This window comes from Dufourea novaeangliae, unplaced genomic scaffold, assembly GCF_001272555.1.
Source record: "Dufourea novaeangliae isolate 0120121106 unplaced genomic scaffold, ASM127255v1 scaffold246, whole genome shotgun sequence".
Classification (NCBI taxonomy): Eukaryota; Metazoa; Arthropoda; class Insecta; order Hymenoptera; family Halictidae; genus Dufourea; species Dufourea novaeangliae.
Window position 1 is genome coordinate 37,598 of NW_015374139.1, and position 25,468 is coordinate 63,065.

General features: G+C 42.5%; 2 protein-coding genes across 4 annotated transcripts in view; both read right to left on the minus strand.

The window, feature by feature from the left end:
* Window positions 1-709: 709 nt before the first annotated feature.
* LOC107191287 (ATP-binding cassette sub-family C member Sur) lies at window positions 710-12,401 on the minus strand. The gene is given in 30 exon segments (XM_015580284.1): window positions 710-970; window positions 1,074-1,270; window positions 1,329-1,432; window positions 1,503-1,690; window positions 1,753-1,880; window positions 2,138-2,422; window positions 2,425-2,609; window positions 2,729-2,867; window positions 2,984-3,224; window positions 3,355-3,581; window positions 3,650-3,744; window positions 3,817-3,924; window positions 4,040-4,105; window positions 4,176-4,420; window positions 4,574-4,819; window positions 5,137-5,274; window positions 5,342-5,603; window positions 5,680-5,785; window positions 5,875-6,112; window positions 6,172-6,303; window positions 6,387-6,565; window positions 6,639-6,801; window positions 6,879-7,016; window positions 7,178-7,366; window positions 7,483-7,656; window positions 7,738-7,917; window positions 8,101-8,331; window positions 9,638-9,740; window positions 9,858-10,118; window positions 12,181-12,401. Coding segments are annotated over 30 exon segments (5,334 nt in total). The 3' UTR covers window positions 710-805.
* Window positions 12,402-22,956: 10,555 nt separating this feature from the next.
* The window catches only part of LOC107191401 (RNA binding protein fox-1 homolog 2), a 192,515-nt gene continuing 190,003 nt past the window's right edge, over window positions 22,957-25,468 (minus strand). For all 3 annotated transcript variants that reach the window (XM_015580431.1, XM_015580432.1, XM_015580430.1), the window contains 3 exons: window positions 24,703-24,869; window positions 23,365-23,428; window positions 22,957-23,264 (listed from right to left, as the gene is read on the minus strand). In XM_015580431.1, coding sequence (XP_015435917.1) covers window positions 23,220-23,264; window positions 23,365-23,428; window positions 24,703-24,869 — 276 coding nt within the window. In that variant the 3' untranslated portion in view covers window positions 22,957-23,219. The remainder of the gene's footprint in view (window positions 23,265-23,364; window positions 23,429-24,702; window positions 24,870-25,468) is intronic.

The following is a 25,468-nucleotide window of genomic DNA, read 5'->3' on the forward strand; positions in this document are numbered from 1 at the left end:
AAATTAATTCGATATCGTAGGTATCGCTTTACTTTTGGGTTTCACTGTGTACCAATTAATATAATGTTTACGTATTTCTGACTCAATTTGAAATCTTTGCGACACACCACGAGTTCAATAATTGTTCATTTGTAACGTAATTATTCTTAACGCTGTGTAATTACTTAAAATGCATGTTTATTTTCTGTTTCAGAGTTTCGGCTTGGAAGTACACACTACCGTCCTGAGTATCGTTGAGTCCCTTCAAACGGAATTCGGCGGGGAATTGGTGAATTCTGGTAAGTTATTGTAACATTTATTATAACATTTATTATAACAACAAAGTGACGCTTCATTACTCATTTTTATATTGTTTATAACCGTAAGTGAAATAATCGTGATTTCGTTGTTTGTGTTAAAATCAAATGAGAATTTTTTCGAGCACTTTTTTCAATTCATATATTTAGTTGAAGCATTCAAAATGGCTTCCTTAAAGGTTAAAAAATTTAAACGACAGTACTTCGAGACATTCAAATTGGAAATGTTTGTGATTTACTGTATCTCGGTCGTGAAATCGTATTAACATAAACAATTTCTCGTGTCTTTTCACAAGCGACCGCCATTACGCCCTTTTACCCTATACACCTGAGATCGATCACTATGTTTAATATTTCACGAATATAATAAAAAAGTGATTCAACGACCCATATCTCGGGTATGTACCGTTCCTTTTATCATCATTATCAAAAATAAATACATTTCGCGCAATCTCGCTCGAATACAGCCGGTCTATCGATAATTGTTTTCGTATCGATCGATCCATCGTTCAACGATCGATCGTTTCCCCGTTCTGCTCGGCGGTGGACTTCAACATGTTCGCGAAGAATCCACCTGGTCGTCCGGTCAGATCCATCGGGGCGCCCTCCTCGACGATCCTACCCTCGTGGAAGACGATTATTCGATCGCAATCTAGCAGAGCCGCGGCGCGGTGCTGCAATCAAAATAGGGGAGAAGGAAAAAAAGAGTTGTGCCGGTGTTTGTTCGATTCGAGGAGAGATAAGAACAATGCAAGAAGCTGCGAGGTTGAGCGTTACCGCGATAGCGATCACAGTTCTGTCCTCGAAAACGGTTGAGACCGCTTTCAGGAGTGTCCTCTCGGTGGCAGCGTCGAGTGCACTGGTTGCTTCGTCGAGGACAACGATCGAGGACCTACGGAGTATCGCTCGCGCCATGCCCAACAGCTGTAGTTGCCCCGTGGAGAAATTCTCGCCGCCTTCTCGCACCTCGAAGCCTGTGAAAATCATCGGTTATTCTCTCACGTATTCTATTTTTCGCGTAGCACGGCTTACCGAGTCCTTCGGGATGCGAGGCCACAACGTTTTTGATCTGAGCCAACTCCAACGCGTTCCATAGCTCTCGATCTTCGTGCATCGAGAGGGGATCCAGGTTTTCCCTGTAAATCGTTTGTTTTTCGTAGTGTTTAACTTTGCATAGATGGAAAAGAGATATCGATTAAAAATTACCGTATAGTGCCGCTGAACATGATTGCGTCCTGAGGAATAGCCGATAGCCGTGAGCGAAGGACAGTTAATGGCACTTCGCGAACGTCCACTCCGTCGATTAGAATTTTACCTTGCGCGATCCCCAACAATCTAAACAGCGCCATTATTGTGGAGGACTTTCCGCTTCCGGTTCTTCCGCATATTCCAATCTACAGAGCAACGGTCTACTACATTAGTTTCTTGGAATATTTTCTTCTCTCGTGATTCTCACCTTTTGCCCTGCTGGGATCTTCAGGGATAAGTTCGAAATCACTGGCTCCGTTTGCGGGTCATACACTAAAGAAACATTATCGAAGACGACTTCACCCTTGTCGGGCCAATTTTCAGGCACTTGGACACCTGAAATCATTGCGTGACCTTCAGAATTATCAGTACAATGTGGTATTGACTACGAAAAAATTCAAGATCATGTTGATATCTAAAAAAAAAATAAGGTATAAAAAATCAAATTGTATCCATTCGAATTGGATTAATTGCCCCTTAAAATATTGTGAAGATATTGGAGCCCAAAATTTTGCTTGTGCGATACCAAGGGGGTCAGAGAGGGTTAAAACACGTCGAGGTCGCGATACGCGTCTCAAGAATAATTTAGCTACCCTCTTCTCGATAATTCTCGATTGTAGCATATCTGTACGCAGAGATTCTCGCCACACTGCCCATGTACATCTCGATCTCCGCGGTGAATTTCACCACCCAGTTTAAATAGATGGCTACTAGAAGGGAGTAATTGATCGCCAGGCCAACTAAAGCCGGTGTCACGCGACTCGGATAGAGTTCCGCGGATATTAACGCGGCGAACGTCGCTGCAACCACAATCACTGCTCCCAGATAATCCTGAAAGTTAACAAATGATTAAATTCCGTCTAAGAAGTCGAAACGATCAAAGGTTCTCTTACTAATGCGATGCCTAGCCATCGGTTGCTCGTGTTCAACAGCAGAAACGCATTCGTGTTCGTGTCCAGACACTTGATCGCCTGGTCCATAAATCGATTCTCTTGTTTCGAAACCCTTAACGTGGCCAGACCGCTGAGGGTCTCGGTAAAATGCGTCGCAATCGGCCAACGTGTGCTGGATGCAGGTGAGGTCATATTTTAGATCGTAAAGATCAATGATCCAGACGCAATAATTTGTTCGACTTCCATCGAACGGAACAATAAACGATGTGTGAGAATTTATTTGACACACACCTGCCATCGAGTCTTTGCAAATGCCTTGCACTGCGTCTGTAGAATCTCTGGACAAGGTAATAGGCTACGCAGATGGGCAGAGCAGCGACTAGGAACCACGGTGAGACGATCACGTTCACTATCATCGCTGAACCAATCACTATTTATCTCTCCTATGCTGTATCATCCATTGAAACACTTTAACCCTTGCTGCTTGTGCGCGATTTCAATTTGGAATCATTAATAATTCCGAGCAGAAAGGGTTAATCGACGAACAGTTCATTAATGTATAAACCTTATCGATCACGCCTACATCGCCGCTGAATCTGTTCAAAATTTTCCCAACAGGATCGCGCTCGAAGAACGATAACGGTACTCTCAACAGTCTGTGGATCGCTTTTTCGTGCAGTTTTCTTCTCGCTCTGGCACCTGTCCATTGACCGGTAGCGTTGTATACGAAGGATAGCAGTATAGAGCCCACAGAGAGTGTCAGGTACACTTTGAAGTAGAAGAACGTCTGAAATTTCAATTTGTTTCTAGAATAATTGCATAAACAAATACTGCATAAAGAAGCCTTCGAGCAGTCATTGAGGATTTACTGTATTTGGGAACAGTTCGAAAGAAATAGAGGATTTTCGAGAGGTTACATCTTGTTCTTCATGGGCATTCCAGGCTTCTTTTTCTTGGTCCGTCCATCGACTCAACCAAAGGTCCGTGTAACCACGAAGGAACTGGCAGAGAACTGCCACCCCTATGTAAATCAGGCCTGGTATCAACCCCCCAGCCTTCGCATAATCCATGCAAATCATTCTGGTGACCATTCCACTCCTATCTTCGCGACTGGATTCCTCGTGGTCCTCCCTATTGAGACTCTCTGAAACGGATAGTTTCATTTTAGTGTCCCATCAGATTTTGCGATTAACCTGATTCAAGTCTACGAACTTTCTTTCATTTCGTTGCTCTCGTTGGTCCTTTTGGAATCCACTGACGGTAACCTTTTTACTGGAAGACGATTACGTTCCTGTGTCTGATTGAATCTAAGGGAAAATAAGTAGATTCAGTGATAAGTCCTAGGGACACCTAATCGATGAAAGACAGAGGATCTATACGTTTTTAGATTGTACTGTACTTGTCTGCTCGGATTGGACGGTATCAGTCTACGCAAGACGCTTTTCTCTGTGTTCAACGACGCTTCGTCGGGATGCACATTGACAGTTCTACAAACAGAACAATGTTCAAATTCAAAGATACGATAGAAAAGAAAATGGTAATTGTACAAGGAAATGGTAATTGTAACGATATTTAGCTGGCACTTAGAAGATATACACAGACCTGCCAGAAAATATCTGTCTCAAGACGTCGCTGGTTTGTCCGCTGTCGAAAGTATTGTTCCTTTTTCTAGAAGCAAAAGAAGCACCTTCAAGGGGCAATTCAGCAGCGACTAAAAAAGATCAGTTACATCAACCACCTTGTTATAATATATCCGCTCTCGAGGATCGTTGGAGTGCTGCTCTGTCGAAGAACAGGCGCCGGACGCCTATGGGGCTGCAAACTACTCGATCTGATCGCATTCCGATGATGTGATCTCGATTCTTTCTTCTGCACCCTCCATTCCTCCGTGGGCACCGGGAGGTCTGTAAGATCGGGGGCCAAGTACTTTGAACCCGAGAGAGTGGTTCGTCGCATCCGTAGCGGCACGAAAGCTGGAGGATTCTAAAAGGAAACTGTTATTCCATGTCTCTGCGTAGCTCGAATTTTAATTCTACTTAGAATTCTGTATTCGTATTTCCATTTACAATTCTCTTCGTATAGTGTCTTTCTGAGCTATAGTGACTTTTGGTGTGACCTTCTTAATATCATACATACCACGTGCGCTTCCTGATCAGTGATCCATGATCCATCGCTAGCCTGCTTGTTTCTTAGATTGATACCGATTCTAGACACCAGCCTGATCAAAGACCACCTGTCTTTGGCTGTTCTATGAACACGACATGACAGATTGTTCCCCCTCGCTGCTGCTGTTCTCCACTCGGCCGCCAATTCTGGATCGGAATCTTCGATCGTCGACTTCGTGCCCACCGCTCGGACTCGACAACCGTGCATCACGATCACCTGAATGTTCAGGAACACCCATGTACGGTGTTTGGGATATTTATTGGATGTTCGTGTTGGAACAATATTGTCCTCCTTACTTAAAATGTCCAATCTAACAAATGACCATTTTTCAAGATATTTCCAGTATTTGGAGCCCCATATGCTTTTCATTGTTTAATTAAAGCTAAAAGGCCATACTTAAAAAGTTTCCTACATTAAAATGGCCTAAGATGCAAAACAAGGACGACACAATGGAAATTATGAATCATTTTTCTCGGATGTCTGAATGGTTAGGATAATTAAGCTAAGAAGGGCAAAAATAGGTGTATACATACCTGATGAGCGGTGGATAATAATTCCAACCGATGAGTGACCATAATCACAGTCCGTCCACTTCGCAGGAGTAGCCTGCGGACTCCCTGATCGAATATCTGCTGGCCGACTTGGTGGTCCAGTGCGGACAGAGGATCATCCTGAGAATCAGGTTCGGATTTTTAACGATCGAAATAGAATGGAATAAAGTTTCTTGCATGGACCAACCATGACGATAACGTCCGCGTCACTGTAAAGCGCCCTAGCTATGGTGACCCTCTGCTTCTGGCCACCGCTCAGATTGATCCCCTTCTCTCCGATTCGCGTGAAATCGTGACCTGGCAATATATCCACGTCCGGTTGCAAGGCGCAAGCTTTCAATACGTTACGGTATCTTCGTGGTTTGTACGGTGATCCAAAGAGGATGTTGTCTCTCAAGGTAGCGTTCAGTAGCCAAGGCCTCTGGGCAACGTACGCGATCTTTGCACCCCTATTTCGGAATATATTTCACTGGATCGATGTTCAAGTGACTTTAACGGAGAGTTTTAAGGATCAGAAAGACTAACTTGGTCCATTCGATCGTTCCTGATGTACGTTGGATCTCCCCCAACATTCCCAGCAACAGCGACGTCTTTCCACTTCCGGTTTCGCCAACCACCAGTGTCAACTGCCCTGAGAAGCCGAATTGGCTCGTCGTTTAATTGAAAGAATCTTAAGGATCACTGGAGCTTAATTTTAAAGCATTCAACATTAGAAATTACCACGTGGAAAGCTGAGATCTTGGATGAACAGCTGTCCCTCATCAGAGCCCCAGGTGAACACGCAGGATTTCATTCGAAGCACCGGAATTTCTGGGTCCTTTTCGAACACCGTGTCCGCGGACGAGTCTATGTCAAGTTTGTATTCCCTGAAACCAGAGGACTGTCCATCCTCTTCGTCCTCTTCGATGTTGTCCAGGGAACCAAAGGTCGCCGCGCTGTGCACCTTCGTTGCTTCTACCTTCAAGAACATGGTGGTTCAGACCGAATCCGACTTAAACATACCCTGAAGACACTTACAGTGCATTCTTCTATGGAATTCGTTCGTGATGAATCATTGTTGCTAAAATCTGTCCTTCTGTCGTCGTGATTCGGTAGAATATTCTCGATCTCTGGAAGCTGAAGAAAATCTTCCATCCGGGTCGTAGAGATCTGAGCGAAATATGTTTACTTGCAAAATAGAAATATATTCGAACGTATATTTTTTTGCGGAAAATTTGACGGTTGACAGTTACCGTAGCGTTGATAATGATAGGTATCATCACGGGAAATATAAGAAGAGGCACGGTGAGTTGCGAGAACAGGGCCAAACTCGCGAAAACATTTCCAGCATCCAGACTTCGATCTTCTATCCAATAATAGGCTCCGAAAGTGAAGAGTGTCATGAGAACCGATGAGGCGTGTGTGAGGAAATCTGACAACGTAAGTGTGTAATTCCATCAACGATCATCTTGATAAAACAAATTACCATAAGGAAGAATTCTCACTGATAAGTGTCCAATAGAAGGAATCATTGTCCAGCATTTTCAGCTCTTCGTTCCTTGCTCCCCTGATTTTCCCCTCGAAGATATCTTCCCAGGCTCGAAGTTTCACCAGCTTCATGCCCTGGAGAACTTCGTTGACCAGGCGCAATCTGGCGTCGCTTCGTTTCTGAGAAAATTCTTCCCTTGGTTTACCAAGACATTTTTTACAGTAATAAGCTAGAAAATGGGATTAATCAAACGTACTGCGATGGACTTGAAGTTCTCTGACATTCTTTTCCCAAGAAACAATTGCATGGGTGTGACCAGGAGTATACAACAAAGTGCACCGATGATTGCACTGACGCCTAGTTTTGTGTAGAGGAGGACAATTATAGCAGCGATCTGAAATTAAGTGTGAAAGTCAAGTTAAGATTTAGGTCTAGTATCTGGGACTACTCTTAGATTCGTCTGGGTTTAGATCCATTACGTTAGCTAGTTAATCTCTAGCCAAGGTCTAACAATACTACCAAATTAATACAATAAATCTTCTGTGCAGTATTTACTTTCAACGGTATCGCCCATGTATAATGTCCGATCCAGAAGAAGTTCATAACGTTATAAGCGTCCTCGGAGATGAGATTGGTCAGGGTCCCGATATCAGCGGTCTGCTGGCTCCTCTGTTGCTCTTTCACGTTCTCGTCATCTTCGATGCTCCACGAGCAGAGACGCAAGGCTTTATCGTACAGCAACGCCTGCCACGGTGAGATCGAAATAAGAAACCGTAAATTCTTTTTTAAGATTAAAAAGAAACTTCTGAAGAGAAGTTATAAAAAACCGTAAGTGGTTCAATGACCGGTCAAGTGTGTACCTGAAGAGCACCCTTCAAACGAATCCCTTCGACGCAGAGCACGTGCGTGGAGGCCTGGCTGAGAGTGCTTTGCAGCATCGCGAACACGAACACGAGCAACGCGAGGAAGTAGCCATTTTGGAGAACCTCGGAGAACGTCATAGCAGTCTGCGTAAATTTAAGGATATTTTCAGCCTTTAATTTGTAGTGTCCTGACATTTGTTGTCGATCACCCAAGTGGAAATGGAGGAATTAAAGATTGTAAGTGATCGGTACCCGAAAGGTTCGATGATTGGTCCCATTCTGGGTGACAGAGACGTGGTCCAAGATTTTCGAGATGGTCATAGGTCCAACAAGGGTTGTTGCGTCCCCTAGTAGCTTTAATAATCCTCCGATAGTAAAAGGGAGCCATATCCTTTTCCAGAAACATCGCCAAAGGGAGACCTTCCCTTTCCCCTTCATCAGAAAATTGAAATTATTAAACATTGAACACAGCTTCTTTTATATCAATGGAATTTTGGTTATAGGTTTTAGGCTCTTTTCACCCCCTATTTGTATCTCTCTTCTCTCTTTCACCCCCACAGTTTCGTCACAATAACGTCGTATTTGCATAATAAACTCGAACAATCGTCGTCTCACCTCGTTCTCCTCGTAAATTCTCCTGAATTTCTGAAACTGTCGCCTGGCGGACTCTTCTTCCGGCAGTTCACCAAGATCTTGAGACTCGAGGGGCGAACCGTATCCTTTCGACAATAGATCGGTGACCCAATGGAAGGTAATTTTGCTGATAAACGTCGCTTCGGAGTGTCCATAGACCGTTTCCCCCCCTTCTTTCTGTCTGATTAAGTATTTCCGCCTCCTACGTCTGGTCTGTGTCGAAGAAGATCAAAGATTGACTTATTGGCGGCGTATTGGTTCGATTTATTCGCACGATCCAGCGTGTAGGCGTGTTGTTACTGGGTCAAGGGAACCAACGAGCGTGCACGTGAAATACATATTCAGTCATGGAATCACGTGCCGTCGAAGACACACGCTTTGGGTGCTCAAAGAGGCGGCACGTTCTTAGCACGATTATAATTAGACGTGAAACACGCGGTCTGGTTCGCGGCCAATTCAATTGGGCGAGAATTTCTCGATCGAACACGATCGATTCGTAGAAGAACGAATTTCTCGACCTCGATGGGAATTCAACCCTTGGGCGTTTAATTGCGCGCAATCTATTTGCGATCGTTTCATCCACGTTGGAATTCTTTGAACGAAACGGTTGGAATCTAATATCGCGGAGCATTTATATTTCCCATGGTGTAGTTCGATAGTAGGTACGTCTATTCCCTAATTGGGTAATGAACATTTAATTAGAATCGTTTCGATGGAACGGTTTTCTTGTCTTATTTTCGTGTGGCCCCAAGGTAACCATAAATGTAGAGATGAGCAAATTTATTATCTAGATAAAAAATTCCGAATAATGAGTAGACGATAAGAAAGTGTTTTGTCGTTTTTAATTGATTAAACGTGGAAAGTCCAATTATTGTAGTAAAATAATATTTCTTTCAGAACGACTAGACACTTGGCAAACAATTATTAAATCTCGTTAATTGTTTAAAGGTCCGCACAACGATCTTAGATGGTGTTGCTTTTCACTATTTGTAATTCGAATAAATTTTTGCCCAACTCTGCCGTAAATGTATGATCGTCACGAGCACGCGGGTTTTCCGCGTCTATTTTTGCGATATAGTTTAGCGAGGCAGAGGAAAGTAGGTAACGTTAACCGTTCGATAAGCCTATCCACCGACTCTCGACCAGGTCGCGATAATAAACATTATTATTCAAACAAGCTGAGCAAATGTAAAACAAATGTTTGCGCTGGTTACCCAGGAGCCTAGCTGCCTCTCCCCGATAAGGTTGTAACGTCCCGCCGTTAATTCCTCGCTCGATAGTTCCCCGTAAGAAGGTTCCGTGGCCGCGTTACCGTGAATATAGGACCGTTGTAAATTTCAATTTCGAAGGCTGGAAGAAATTATCGGGACCAGAAGAAGATCACACTTGGCGAAGGCGTAGTATCGTTTTTTTTTTCTACTAAACACTGATTGTCCTGATCGTTCGTGGGTGGGTTTGACTAGCGATAAATAGTTATTAACAATGTATTCACGATGTCAAACAACGGTTACATACTTACCGTGAGATAGAGCGCGTAAGAATCCAAGATGGCGAAGAAGCCACACAGAATGGCGGACGCCGCTGTCGTTACGAATCGAACGTGCTCGATTGTCAGGCCGTATCTGATAATGAATGGAGAGATCGTATTGAAATGGAGAGCATAATATTTAGAATTGAATGGAAGTCTTCAATCTTTGATAATTTACGATTTTTTTGGATATTTATACTTTTTTACCGACCCAGACAAATAACTGAATTTCCATGCTCGTGCCAAACCAATAGCGGCGAAGATTCCCGCCGAGAAACCGGTCCAGAAGCCTCGTTTGATTTCCGTCCATCGATGAACGATCCAGCAGGAGAGTACCGCCAGGATCGTGAAAATGGACGACAGGGATACAGTCGTCAAGATGGACTCGGAGAGTTCCAAGAAAAGAATCAACAACAGCAACATGCACAGTAACGTCCTGGTTGTATGTAGCGGAAGTAGCCCTGCGGTGACTCTAATTAAACAAGAAGATTATGTTTCATTAAAAATTTTATCTTCCGCGCTTTTACGAAACTTCAATTTCACGATCCTTCGATCGTCAAGCGTCGAGATATAATTGAACCTCCGCGAGTGAATTAAATTACATTCCGTAATTAATGACTACGATTGAAATTCATTGATATGCAATTACACCAGACGATAATTGCACCCAGAGTGTGAAACGGAGTTACAATTATAACATGACAAATCGATCATCCAATGGACAGTTTATCAATCCTCGTCGTACGAAAAGTGATCGTATGTTACATAATTAATTCTCGGGTGCGATCGGGAACATGAAATGAAACGGGATTTCAATTTTTTTTCGGTGAGCACGCGGTCATCGAGCTGGATGAAATTAATTAGTCCGTTATAAGCTGTAATAATTTATCGTGTCGAGTCTGTCGCCCGACAACTTCCACTTGTTCGATCGAGAAACGGCTTTCTTCCTCGATCCGCGGGAATTTTGATCGAATTCGCGATGCCGGCGAACAGGAAGTCAACGGACATTGATTTTCCGGCGTATGAACCGGGATAGAGCCGGGGCGGCCATCTTGTTCCATTAAGATTCCTCGAACGAACTGAATGGGACGAGGAAAACGGGTGCGCACGGACATGTGTTGTAAATTATTCTGTTAATTGACTGGAAGTCTCTTCACGGACCCGTCTTTCGTGAATGCTGCAAGCGATGAATAATAGCATGGGCCAACAGGTATCTATTATTTTTGGTTTTAAGGTTGGTTTCGGTCTGAAGAAGATTGTCCAAGAAGAATTTCTGATTCGTTAAATATTGTTCAGTGTTACTGATACTGCAAGGATTGTTTTATTTAATATATTAGTGGAATAGATCATATATACAGTGAATAAAAAGAGTGTTAGACGCTTTATAGTTGACACCATTGCATGGAAGTTCACTGACAGCGATTTTTGTTGGATAATTTTTATAATTATTGCTTTAAGAAAGTGAACATGAGAGGAAACTTTTTGTATCTACCACGAGATTTGTTAGAAAAGTGAATTTTCTTCAACTACAAACGAAGTGTACTTATGACTTGAATCAATATTTGCAGTCAGGTGTGTTTCTCTTCCTGTCTTTTCTTTACCTTCATTGTGAACATTTTTATTTGTCTTCTTCTGTTTGTTCCGCGGCGTAGTTCTTTTTTCCAGAAAGGTATTACTCGTAGTGGAATTAATAATTACGCAACCGGAGGACTTCGTGATCCTTTTACAAGTTCGAAGAATGAATTATTTATCCGCTGTATGTTCTTCGACGGCTGAGGCTAGGAAGAACGAAAGGAACACGGGGAAGTCGAATAAATATTTTACGATTCGAACAATGTTTTCCAGGAAACAGAGGGCTCTAATCGTTGTTTAACGCCGGTAAATAATCGACCATGTTCCCAAACAACGATTCGATTATTCATCGAAAAAAATCGCGGACAGGACCGCAGTTCCTAACGATGCGAAAGACATAGAGAAAAACACTACTCTATAGTACGGTGAATACGTGGGTAAATCCGAAGAGTCGCTCAATTCCGTTCAATTGTAGTAAATTGTTCAAACACTGAATCACGGGGCATCCCGAAGTAAACCACGTGAAACCGCGTTCCGTTTAATTGAACGCTGTCCCAGTTGAAACCCCGTAGATCCCCGAAGTGACCTATTAAGACACTTTCATCGTTACCCTTTCGAACTATTTCATTCTACCGAATAACAAAGTCTTAACCTCCGACGAAACTCCAAAGCTCTCTCCTCGGAGATACGCTTCGAAAGTTATTTCTTCATCTACCCACCCCTCCCCTAGCATTCCATTACTAAACCAAACATCTTGGAAATTGAACCTAACCCTCAAGTTTCATCATCGAGTCGTGTGACGGCAGCTTATCTGAAAATTGAAAAACTAAGTGGTTCACGGAAGTTTCATCCTAAAGATACTCCCTCGATCTTAATTATCAATGGAAAATCCATCCTCCGTCGATGGCTCGTTCTCCAATCTGAAATTGAAATGTCGCCTCGGCCAAGGTTTGAAGACTTACTTGCGTCGTTTATTGAATTTCTGTTTGAGGCAGACAATCAGGGTCATAAGGATCGCGATTACGGGGATGGAGATGTTCAGCAACTCGATCGGACAATCGTCCGTGGGATCGTTGCCCGCGATCCGGAGGATCGTGCCGTTTTCCGTTCGCCATGACCACACGATACGTCTTCCGGGTCTCGGGAGCACGTGCAGAAATTTGGAGCGTTTGCAGAACTCCATTATCTCGATTCTGTGCTGACTCTCAGGGAATTTCTTGGAAGTTATTCTGAATCATTTCTCTTCTGCCCGCCTGGAAAACAATATCTTTTGTACTTATCGTAACGAGCTGACGGTAATCTTCGCTGGTATCTGAAACATTGGCCTAAGAAATGGTTCTTTATTGACATGTCATATTGTAAAATCATCGAACAGGAATAGAAAAGTGATTGCCTGAAATCTATATCATTCGCTGTTATCTAATCATTCTATGAGAAAATAGTCAGAATTTTAATGATCTACGGGGAAAGGAAATCATTTTCGAACAAACGTTAACGTAATTTTGTCGATTACATCATATGGCGGTCACGATTGTTTAATTCTCGCGTTTGTATGCCTACTATTCGGGCGCCGCGAAACGATTTGCGGGTAGAATTTATTTTACTTTTCGATGACGTACGCAGACGTTCCATTAAACATTGCGAGATGTTTATAATAACTGTTATTTCCATTTTGCTGGAGTCATCGCTGTTATTGGTTTGTCCGTACGTCACGAGGCCGAGATCGTTCCCAGGAAATAGTTTCCGAGAGCGAGCGGTCCAACGGTCACGAAACAACGCTCCGTTTTCGACAACGAGCTTTTACATGCTTACTAAAAATACCTTACGGTCGGGTAACACTCGATACCCCTCGATAAAAGTGCGTTCACACGCGAACGAAACTTTAAACATCGTGTTTCGACGAACATCGATGCCCTGTGACGCTTGTGCAAAGAAAATAATCGAATCACATCTCTTTTCGAACGTTGGAATCGTAAAATTCTCCGATAATTCATCGGGAACGAAATTAATTAATGACATTTCTCTAATTTTTCCAAATTGACATCCAGGTACATTATAAAAAGGTACAGATATTTAAAAATTCTAATTTTCATGTGCCACATATGTATTAATATTATTATCATATAAAATTTGACTGCAATAGTTACAAAATCTCTTAAGTGTTCATTCAGTGGGGCGTTTACCCAGACGTACACAAAAACAATTAATCTGAATTTAAAAGTCCGTCAGCGATACGAGGCAAAGTGGCGCTAGACTTACTTACTTGTGTGTGTGTCCTCGGTCGGAATTCCTCGACGCGTCTGCTTACCATAATTTATACGGTAACTCCATTACAACGTTTCTTTCTTTCACGACGTCCCGTGATTTACGTGTTCGCCAGTTACCAACGCGCGTCCCGAAACGGATTACTTCCGAGCGGATTCTCTAATCGCGTCGACGCTCGATGACGGCCAGGCCAGCCAGCTGGCATCTTAGCGATCTTCTCTCGGTCCAGTTGCATCGATCGTGATCCAACGAACCATTAATTTAAGATTCTGAGGATATCACAGTCTGTCGAACGGTATTCCGATTTTGATTCTTTCGATTCTTATTGTTCCCACCTGCGGAAGACGTAAGACGCTCTCGTGCGGCGTACTGTGATATTTACATTTTTCCGCGATTACGTGGCCCTCTGTGGATTCATCGACCTGTCTCCTCGTGTGGTACCCTGCCCCCGAAAACTGGTTCCCTGATTGGCAACTTGGTCTAACAGCGGATAGAGACAGGTCGGGGCGATCGACTAATTTTGTGAACGGAGACTCGGATGGTTCGATGATTTTTTTTTACAACGGCCTAAAAAATGTACTTTTAAAATTATTCACATCACTGAATATATACAATTCATTATTTCTATACCGTGCGCGAAATTAATTAGAGATTTGTTTATTTCATTATTTAACCTCTTGTGGGACACTGGCACACACGCGTACGTTTAGTTTTTCTTTCATTCAAGCATGATTCCAGAAGATATAATGTACATTATCGTAAATAAATATTCACTAGGAAAGTTCTCCATAAAAAACAGAATGCCCTACCAATGTATCGTCGCTAAGATTCATAAATATATTTTAAATAAATATAACGAAAACATAAAAAAAAATAACTGAATGTTTAACGAAACTATCACTGACACTCGGCACACGCTAGTAGCATAACTTTTTGAAATTTATCCAATTTGCAAGGGTAAGCGTCTAACCGTCAACTGCAGTGAAGTCGCACTTGAAGACACACACAAACAAAAGTCACCTAACAATCAACAACAACGTCAGATAAAACTCGAACCTTTGAACAATATATACTTCAACGTAAAATTAAAAAAAATAAATCTTGCTGTCACTTTAGATGTCACTAAGGAAGACTCTTCGCTTTTTTTTTTCGTCCAAATTTTAATAACGATTTCTTCAAGCGTGTACGGGGCTTAAGTGTTCACCTCCGATTATGTCGGAAGCCTCCGACGGGGGTGGAAACCACTTGTTTGATCCTCGAATTATTCACGGCCACGCACGTGCGCGTCGACCGATATGAATAAGCCGAGTATACACACGCGTCTTCCTTCAATGACGGTCCACGGGCTACTGACAGATGAAAGCCGAATGTCGAATACAGAGAGCGAATAGAGGTAATTCCCATGTGCGCGGTGACTCACTGCCGATGAAAAGTAAGAAGAAAAAAATACATCTCGACTGGGCTGTACGTCTTTTGCTGCTCGTTCACCGGAAACACGAGCCTGCTCTAAAGAAGAGGATTCTTTAGAAGTCTGCAGTATCTCTCATCTCGACGTTCGAGGAACGAAAAAAAAAATAAAAATATTTATAATACTGGATAATGAAAGTGTAGTAACAATAATCGAACTGCGAAAATACTTTTTGGAAATTTTTGAATTACACTGAGATTTTCGAAGAAAGTAAAATTCTTCGATGCTGAACTGTTTAACCCATTTAACTACTTATTAGTGCTTGTATAGTGAAAAATTTTCCAGTATAATTTCATAATTCAATTTTTTCCAGCCGGTTCACTACAAAACCACAGCGGTTCCAGAATAAAATTTGTTTTACATTTTACAGTATTAATAAGCATCATCCAAAAGTGCATAGTCAGGATTTGTATTCATTTCTTATAATTAATTCCCAAAGAAAAGTTACATTTTTACCAAATCTGACTGCCTAAGTCCCCCTTAAGACAGAAACATCTACCATTCGCTAAATCCATGATCCTTTCTGTTTCTTCTAACTCGTACCCGTTAATTCAGAAAATCTCGGCTCCGTGTGTGCCGTCAATGAGATTGTGGTGAAAATGACAAATGACAGAAAACAAACCGGCGGGTTTATTTGAAAAATATTTAATAATAAACATTGACAATATACAGAGAAAATACGCCATAAGAAGTCGCTATGGGAGTAATAAGAACCTAACAACTGGTCCAGACTTACAAAATATCATCAAATCAGACAATGATAAAGGTGTTCCTGAACGACACCTCTTATGTGTGTGTGTACTCCTATCAGTATTTTGCAACTAAAGTTCGAGTTGATCGTATTCTTGTTCTCGCGTATGTATAGATATACATATACATATGTATTTATATTTATATATATGTATATATCTGTCGTCTTGGTTTTAGATTCATTTCATTTTCATCTTCTCGTCGACAATTTGCGCGTGTCTGTCTCTCTATATGTCTCTCTCTGTGTGTACATGTGTGTCCTCTGCGTGTGTGTCTCTCTTAGTGTTCTATGATCCATATGTGTGTACATCTCCTGCGCACTATTGGCGTTAACGGTCGCTCGCGGATCGTTTAGCGTTTATTTATTTAATTTTTTTTCAGGGTAGGGATTCGCGAGCGGAAACGGGGGTAGCGTTTCTTTCGCCTGGTGCATTTCCCGTCGCGAATCCGTTTGCACACTGCGAGAGAAGCGAAAAAACATGATGGCGTTTTTAGCGTTTTAGTCGTTTACGACGTTCTATGTATCGTTTAATAAATTGTTTTTTTTTTAGTTATTTCCCACATTTTTTCTTTCGTTCCATTCTCTCGGTTGAATCGTTATCACCTAGAATCTGAATATCGTTTCCGTTCCTCATTGTCTCTCTCACACACACAACCCAATATAAACCTGCGCGTTACAAAAGCTCTCATTCTTTCTCTAATGTCCCTTGAATCCGTCTCTCGATTGACTCTTCCCAGCCGGTTTGTTCATTTACGCTCGACAAGTTAAACTTAGTGTTTTCGACGATGAAAACAAGAAAAAAAGAAAAAGTTCCACAGATTTGATACCGTCTTTACTCGAGTCGGTCGTGTATATATACAGTTTCCTCGAGTAGCATTCTATTATAGATCCGGCTGGAATGGTCTCGAACATCGGAGATGTCACGTTTGTCTCTCGCAGATTCGAGGAGGGCCCAACGGTTTGTTTGTTTTTTTTTTATTTCATTCTAATTCGATCCGTTATTCTCAAACGCCTCCGACTGACGGACACATCGAACTTCCACCGCATACGCACGCACGCACTAGAAAGTTTTTTTGTATGTACCTTAATTTAATTTTTCTCTCAGCGTAACGCCCTAATGTCATGGAACATCCCTTAATTTTTAGTTTCTCGCCCGATTATTTCTTCTTGCCGGCGATAACTCGAAATGAAAAACAAAAATACGAGGGTGAGGGGGCCTTGCGCGCCACTGCTCGAGGATCACCTTGAGTCACATTCCCTTCTCTCGCTTGACTATTGTCCCCGGGGGACCGGAAGTGTGCGTTGCCGTGAGAGAAGGAAACTCGACGTACTCCGACGCGGTTTTATCTTCGAGTGGCCACCACGCTTCGCCCACCCTCCCCGCCCATCGCTCTAGTACGCTAGGATATGTTGCTCGTAAGATGTGTCGTTACGTTTTTTAGTCAATGTATTTCGTCTAGATCCACTTCTCTCTCTCTCTCTCTCTCTCTCTCTCTCTCTCTCTCACATACATACACTCTCTCTTTCTCACACATATTTTTTTTGTTGCTTTAAAAATCCCTTTTACTGCTTCGTAATCATTAATTGTATTAATCATATCAATAATATTTATATTTATGTATAACTGTTACGGTGCGTATCATCGTATCATTTCTCTTGGATTATTTTACACTCGCGAGTAGAGTCCCGCTAAGAGCTGCTTGGAATCGGGTACAGATAGACGGTGGGAACCGTAGGTTGGGAATTGGGTCTGTGGGGATGATGGTTTTTCTTTCTTCTTGTTTCCTTGTTATATATATATCGTGTCCATGGAGACACATCGAAGCGATTGATGCGCAGGGTAATTTTCTATGATTTTTACTACCACAATGGATCAAATACTTCCGATGGACAATTCGAGACTTTTGTTTCTCTTGTTCGAGACGGTGGTTGATATCTATGGTATTATGGGTCTTGAATTTCTTTTTGAAAATAGAGATTTCGGTGAAAAATTGCAAACTATCAATCAATACGCGTAATATTACAGATTTTGTACGATTCTTTCGAGCGATCCAAAATTCTAAGACGTAGCGTTCCGCCCGATCGCGGTAGAATTATTTGAATTACTAGAATATATGAAGAGAACTATTTATCAGCGTGTTCCTATCGTCGAGACAACTTCACAGAAACAACAGACGCTACTCTAATCTATCGGTTCCTGGCTAGAATCTAGTTCGCGGAGAGGAAATCCCGCTTTTACACAGCAATTTAAACGATCCTATCCCGCTTCATCTAATTCTCTGATTTTAAATAAATACAAGGGATATGGCGTTTTTGGGGGTGTACGAGCACAGCCTGTTATTCCACGGACAATTGTCATAACGATTTCCTTTTCTAATTTAAGATTTACATTAAAGCAATTCAAAACTATGAGAAACAGACGGTACATTTCATCGAAAACTTCGAACAACGTTAAACATTTACGTTCCCATCAAACGTAGACTTGAATCTAAATTATTCCGAACTAAATACGGGGGATAGAAGTATTATTACAAGATTCACTTCGAGTGCTGAATTCCTCCCGCAGATCCCCCCCCCCCCCCCCACCTTCAAATACTCTCCTAGGTCCCGAAAACGCGGGCAAATAAACTATCGTTAAATTACGAGTTCGAGTCGAGTTTATCTTTAATTAACAATCATGCTCGAACGTGATCCTACAATTATTCGAGACACCGTGTCATCAGTCGCTTCGACGTCATATTGAAACGTATACAATAATATACTCCTGCCGTTGTCGAGACGTAAAGCAGTAACCGGAAATAGATGTAGTAAAACATGGTCAGAAGTGGGGGGTGGGGGGCAAGGATGATCGTGAGAGCCGTGAATCCATCGACATCAAGATACGATAGGCCTGTGTGATCGGAGGGGAATTGGGACAGGGGGGGGGGAGTTGTGCACTCGTGACGAAGAATAAGACGCGAAGACGAAAGGGTCTCGCCTAGAATTTGAGCTTGACCTTACGCTAGCCGCTAATAGTAATAGCCTACCGATAAAGGTATCGATTACGAGTAAGTATAAATTGTAATTACAGTATACAATATACAGGGATAGATGTGTCTCTCGCCATGGCCTCAAATGGCCTGCTACGCGTCCCCCCTCCCCTCACACCCAACGGAACGGACGACGGTTAATATCAACTGTGTTAGCTTGTTCTCCCCTAATATCAATATCTCTCGAGCATGCAGATCCACGGGACCGTTGCGTGCAAGTAAAAACGTCCGTTCTGGCGCGAAAAACGACCGTGGCGGGTCACGAGAAATGGCCTTAACCGGTGTACGATCCTCTGTAACAATAACAGAACCCTTGAACCACGTGTTCGGCCATTTCCCGTCGAGGTGTATACAGGGGGGGCCTCGCGAGTACACTTCTCGGTCTCTCTCTCTCTCGTATCACTAGCATATTTACCAAGTTTCTTATTTTTCTTTTCTTCATCTGTAGTCTCCTTTAAAATCTACGCTCGTTAATTTAAACGTTTACAAGAATCATTGAGTATGTTCCGAGTTTTCCGTTCCTGAATGTCGTAGCTCCCTTGAAACTGTGCGCCTCCACCCGGGTGTGCCGACCCCGTGGGCGCACGGTTTCTCATATAATTCTCCTTTTCCTCCTCCTGCTACTCCTCCACTTCTGTATTTGTGCTCGACGATGATCGGATCGATCGATAATAATTATCATTTTTACGGTCGATTCCTGTTTGTTGTATTTACATGTACTACTGGCGCGAAAGTAAGGAGAAACGAGGGTGGTATTATAACGGGGGGTTGCTCCGTTCCCTCCTGGGCAATTCTACGACGAGAAAAAACGGGCCCCGTCTATTACAATCTAGCCTAGACCTATATCACCTATATCGATAGATTACGAGCTTAGAAAAAGAAAAAAAAACGAAAACAAAACCGACGACGGCGCTACTACCTGCCGTGTGCTTTACTATGTAGAAAAAAAGGAATAGTAAAACGAAACGAAAAAAGAAAAGAGAATCAGAGAAAAGAGAAGATAGAAATAGTGAGAATATCGAAGAAAAAGTAAAAGCATCTTTGTCATATTTGGCTATTTCACACACTTGTGGTATCTTGTATCCCCTTTATTTTTTCCCAGCGCGCAATTTGTCGCTTCCTCTTCCCGCCCATCCTTGTCTCGTTCTTTCACTCGGGTTCATTCATTCGCTTGTACTTCTCACTTATGCTTTCACATTGAGTCACGTAACACGGTTTATCTGTATATATATTTATGACGATAAATCTCCACTTAATTGGAATTTAACAGGGATTATCACTCATTCGGCTCAATGTGCGTACCATTTCCTTTTTGTGTTACCCTTACAAAGGAGTACTCTGTATGTGTATGTATGTGTGTGTGTGTCAGTTTGTCCTCTGCCGTGTGTATGTATGTGTACGGTTTGTCTTCGATTGTTGTCAATCGATCACAAGACGGAAACGAGAATAACCGAATAAAGAAATTCCGTGATCGAGAACGGGTTGGAGAATCAAGGAACTTATAAACTCTCGATGAATCTATTCAAGGTTCATCTCCTAAACGTAAAAATGTGAGTCCGTAGGAAGAACGCATCTCGGTGGAAAGAGCGAATGAAATGTCAAGATAACCGGATGATTCGAGACTCGGAGGAACTTAGAGAAGATTATACGATGTGTTGCTGGGAAATTCAAAATGGTGGGTCAGTCTCTGGTCGAAGATCCAGCGTTCTCGATCACTCGCTGACAAATATCAATCTTACAGATTTTTACTTAATCACAAAACAAAGAAAAAAGATGTTCGAAAGCTAGCTAACAACACTTCGGTGAACATGGAACTGGAACGACGTGATTTGAAATTATCGATTATAATTGAAATTTACGAATTATAAAGAGTATATCTATTAATTATATCCTTTTGATTTTGGGGCACGGATTCCATACGCGCAACTATCATTTGATGATAATTCCGGGCAGCTTCTCAATCTGGTAAACGTTGCAAAAGACCTTTGAAAATCGGTTCGTCCTTCGATCCTTCTACGAAATTTGACCAAACCACTCTACACCACTAGCACAAAAATATTAAAATATGGTGACCCAGTACTTAGTCACATACTGAAGTATTCGTTTCAAAGTCAACTCTCTAACTATTTTTACCTGCCAGCCTCGAAGAACAGTTCCACATACCCGTTGAAATCAAGTAAAATTACGCACCAATAATATAAAAGGAAGTCTGGCCAATGACGTCAGTTCCAGTTCCCCCCGCTCCACCAGAATGGCAAGATAAGAGAGCAGAGAGGCCTCGATCGACAGTCTTCAATAGGTCCTAGACCCGACTGTTTCGTAGTTTCTTCGTAAGGCAAGTATACCATGTCCTTACGTCGACCAACCAATCGGACTACCGTCGATGAGACCGTGAGTATTAAAACAGAACAGCTGTGTTCAGTTCTTTCGTGTTCGTTGGGGAACCGGTAGAGATTGTAGTTTTTTGACTAGATCCTGTTTGGCAGAATCATTGGGTGTCCAAAGACGATTTTTCGGTTTCAACTGTGTCGGTTCGTGAATCTACGCGCGCAGACACATACACACATACATCAGCGTACACACATACGTACATACACACATACATACACACATATTTGGCATAGAAACCCTACCGGTCACACGTAAACCGCCCCTTGCTCGCTTTCGTTTCGTTCTTTGTACCCATTTTTTCCTTATCTCTTTTTCTCTCTCTGGTTTAGCTACCTACAAGGGTCTCGCGTGTATTCCTCTCGATATTTCCATCTGATCCAAATCACCGAGCGCGTCGATTGATGGTTTTTTTGTTTTTTTTTTTGAACGGAGTCGCATGTCACTGTTGTCGACAACCACAGTGACGAGTTCCTTTCCGGCAGCCATTTTGCAAACGTGTTCCATATGCACCGTACCGTACAAAACAGAACCGTGAAAAGCACGGAGCGGACTCTCTGGAGAGCCTCGACGAGATGTGCCCGGTGGATTATGAAAGTGGCCGAATTGAATATTCTTGCAAAAATGTGCTTTCATATTATTGTAACGTAAATCGATGTAACACCAAGTATAGCAGTAATACGTTCGATTTTTTTTTTAGATTTTTCACTTTCATACTCACCGTCACACATCTCCGAATAGAAGGAGAAACCACACAGAAAACAAAAAATATAGAATCGCGGCGACAGATTAGAAAAGAAATAAAAAGAAAACTAATTGATTGAACGTAGCTACCCACGTTTTCGTTCGAAAACAAACGAGTCCTGGAAGTGATCATTGAATTATGTACAAAATTTCTTGTCGATTCGATCATTTTTCCTATTATTCTCTTTTCACTGGATTCCACTTTAATCTCTCGAACGAGCGTATCCGTATACAAAACGCAATAAAAAATGTGTATTATTTAGCCACGCGGGATAAAAACCTACTGGAGTACGCGATCGAAAATTTCCCTCCCTTTCCCCATTGAAACGTGCACAACTAGCAAACGAATCCGCGTAATTACAATCGACTTCTAGAGAGATCATTCATCTATTTATATATTTATATATATATATTTATATATACACGCGTATATATATATACACACACACACACACGTAGAGACACCGACGTCCACGAAAAATATGGGCTCGGAATGGCTGCCGGGCCCGGACTCGGGGGCGAGAACGGGACCACGTTTCGACGACGCTGACGATGTGGCCACACACACACGTTTCCCTTCCCCGTCTGTGAATTTTGCACCATCGAAGAAGAAGACGCCTCGATCTATCGCATATATCCTCTGATTTGTTTCGTCGCATGTTACACATTTTCTCCCTTCGAACCGAGCATGCTCGATGTACCGTAGTCAAGTGACCACGATTTAACCTTTGGTCATCTTTCTGTGCTAATTCAATTTACCAATTTGCCCCGGTGTCTATGCTATTCTCCCTTCCCTCGTCCAGTTTATTATCGATCAGAGAAAATTCAAAGACAAAAAGGTCCACGACGGACCTTTGGGAGAGGATCGAAGATCCGTATTCGAGGTTGCTCTTAGAATCTAATTCGAATTCAAAGGATATATCTCCTAAAGCTCGACAGATCAGTCCCTATAGATTTCTTCCCCGATCGGTCGCTGAACAATTTTGCTTCGAGGCCTCTGTCTTTTCCACGATTCTTCTGTGGATTGAACGGGAAGATGTTGTTTCCAGATAGATCGTTGTTCTTCCACCTGGTTTGGAGTTCGTAGGCGTCTTCGTGGGTCGAGTCTGGACAATGTTCACCATATTGTGGCTGGGGTGGTTGTGAAAAAAATGAGGCCAGCTTGATCCAGCGTGCACTGAGGATCCAAGGCATCGCTTAGTGTGTGTGTGTATGTGTGTGTGTATGTGGGTGGAGTGGGTGGGGTGATCGTGATCGGTGGCGAATGACGAATGATGATTGTGTCGACTTCTGGTCATGTTCTGCTGAGTATAACGGTGTATTTGGAAGGCTCACGCTTCTCTATCGTCTCGATCATTAGTACGGCGTGAACCTGTTGTACCCGCCCCTGTAGACTGTCGCCTGGAATAAGAAAAACAACGGAAAACAGGATTCGTACGGTCGTACTATCGTCGTACCGCGAACGACCGGTGTTAGGATCGCTAGAAGAATCGGAATTTACCCCATATCCGGCTACTGGTCCAATACCGTGTCCAAGGTAGGGATCGGCGTATTCACGTCCATAACTGGAACATCAACGCAGCAAAGTGTTAGTTCGATTTGTACCTTATTAATTTAATCGAAGATTAACCCCCTTGACGCACACGTTTTTTTTTTCAATTTCTTTTTATTGCCCAAAAGAAATTCTCAATTAAGAGTTATATGGTTTGCATGAGTTTTACGTAGAGTTTTGACTTTATCGATTTCCAGAAGGGTATTTAACATTTCAGATGTTAATTATAAATATTTAGATTTGAAAATTACATTTTTTAATAGTTTTAAGTAAGTCAGCTCTCTGTGTATTAAATAATGGACACTGCCATATCACATGATTCTGGGCTCTTTATTGGCCAGAAATGTTAATAGTCTTTTCATTGTTTGTGGTAGGCGAGGTAGTTTTGGTAAACTGTACTAGTCAAGCTTGTGCGCGTCAAGGGGTTACATGTAGAAGGAGTTCTTCGTTGTATAAAAGGATAATTAGAGAAAAGGAGATACAAACGCAGGACGTGTCTCTAAAGATTTTCAACGGGACTATCAGGATTTACGGTGGGACTATCGGATCGGGCCTGGGTTTCCAGGTATCTGCGACTTCTGAGAGCTCGGCCACGACGCCGCGATCGTCTGTAAGGAACATTCTTCTTATGCATATTTTTTTTATTTTTTATTATTGTCGAATTTCGTTGGGGTTTCTTTATGGGAGAAATCATTCATTTTTCACGATCCGATACGACTTTTAACACGTTATGGACGTAGGGAAGGATTGTTTTGACGCATCGACGACCAATAATAATCATTCATTGGATGTTTTTTTGTAACAGATTGACCCTCAAATCAATATCCAAAGGAAGTATCAACCAGATATCCCCCCCCGTCCCCCCAAAAAACTGTAAGTGCATCAATTTCATTTTTCAGTCTCGTCGAACTTTATTTGATTTGACATTGTATTAAGACCTGGGCGAAGAATTCTCGCTATTGTTCACCACGGGATCCACAATTCTCAATCGAATCAAAGCGTGTACGTTACTTCCCCGTCGCCCTGTACACCACAGGGGATAGACAATCCGTCAAAGACACGATAGATGTCACGATCCATCCATCGAGCAGCGCAATGGCGTCTGGAGGGGGCTTTGTTTGCTCGTGAATACGTCAAGGGTGGCACACGGGACCGTGAAGGGGTTGAAACGACGAAGAGGAGACTCGTCGTCGTCTCAGTTTGGCCAGCAAACAGTGACTTTCTGCCCCAGGGGGGTGGAGGGGTGATCGTAGAGGCAGTAGAGGTAAAGAAGGGTTGCGCGCTTACCCCGCGACTGCGGCATATCCTGCGACCGGTTGTGCCGCAGCTGCAGCTGCGCCGTATGCGCGCGCAGCCACTGCCGTGTAGGTCGCTGCAGCTGCGTAGGTGGCCTGCTGGGCGGTCGAGAGTGGCGTCTTCAGCAACGGTGATGCTGCGGCCGCTGCTGCCGCTGCCTGAAACATTAACCATGACCCGCCATGCAACGCTTCAAGCAAGCTCCAAGACAGAGACGGACCGAAAGATAGGGATGGTCCTAGCGGAGAAACGGTGGTACTAAACGCGCGGTTCAACAATCCGCGGCCTCGCGAAGGTCCTTGTCGGGGTCCTATCGAGCATCCCTTCGCGATCGAATAACAACCAATTGGAATCTAAGACCTTTGGGGTTTTTTTTCTATTCGAGTACATCAGTTAAAAAAGTCTTCGCACACCCCTCAAAACGGAACAACTTTTTTTATAATTGAACTAAGTGATTTTAGTGTTTTTTTTTTTGCGAAGTTAGAAGATTTTAATGCATAATGTGTGAACTAAACTTTGAACAAGTTGCGACTGTGGTTGGTATCGCGAAGAAAATAGTAAAGGTCGCTTTTTACAATACATTTTTGATCTCAGATTGTAATGACATTTCAAAAAATACACTTCGAACGATTTATGTCGACGATATCTGTCACTCGTTTCTGTTTCAATCGATTTCAATAAAAGATTCAGTACCTATGTATATGACTAACATAAATCTTCGAAATGTTTTTATTAATTTTTCATTACAGTCTCGGAT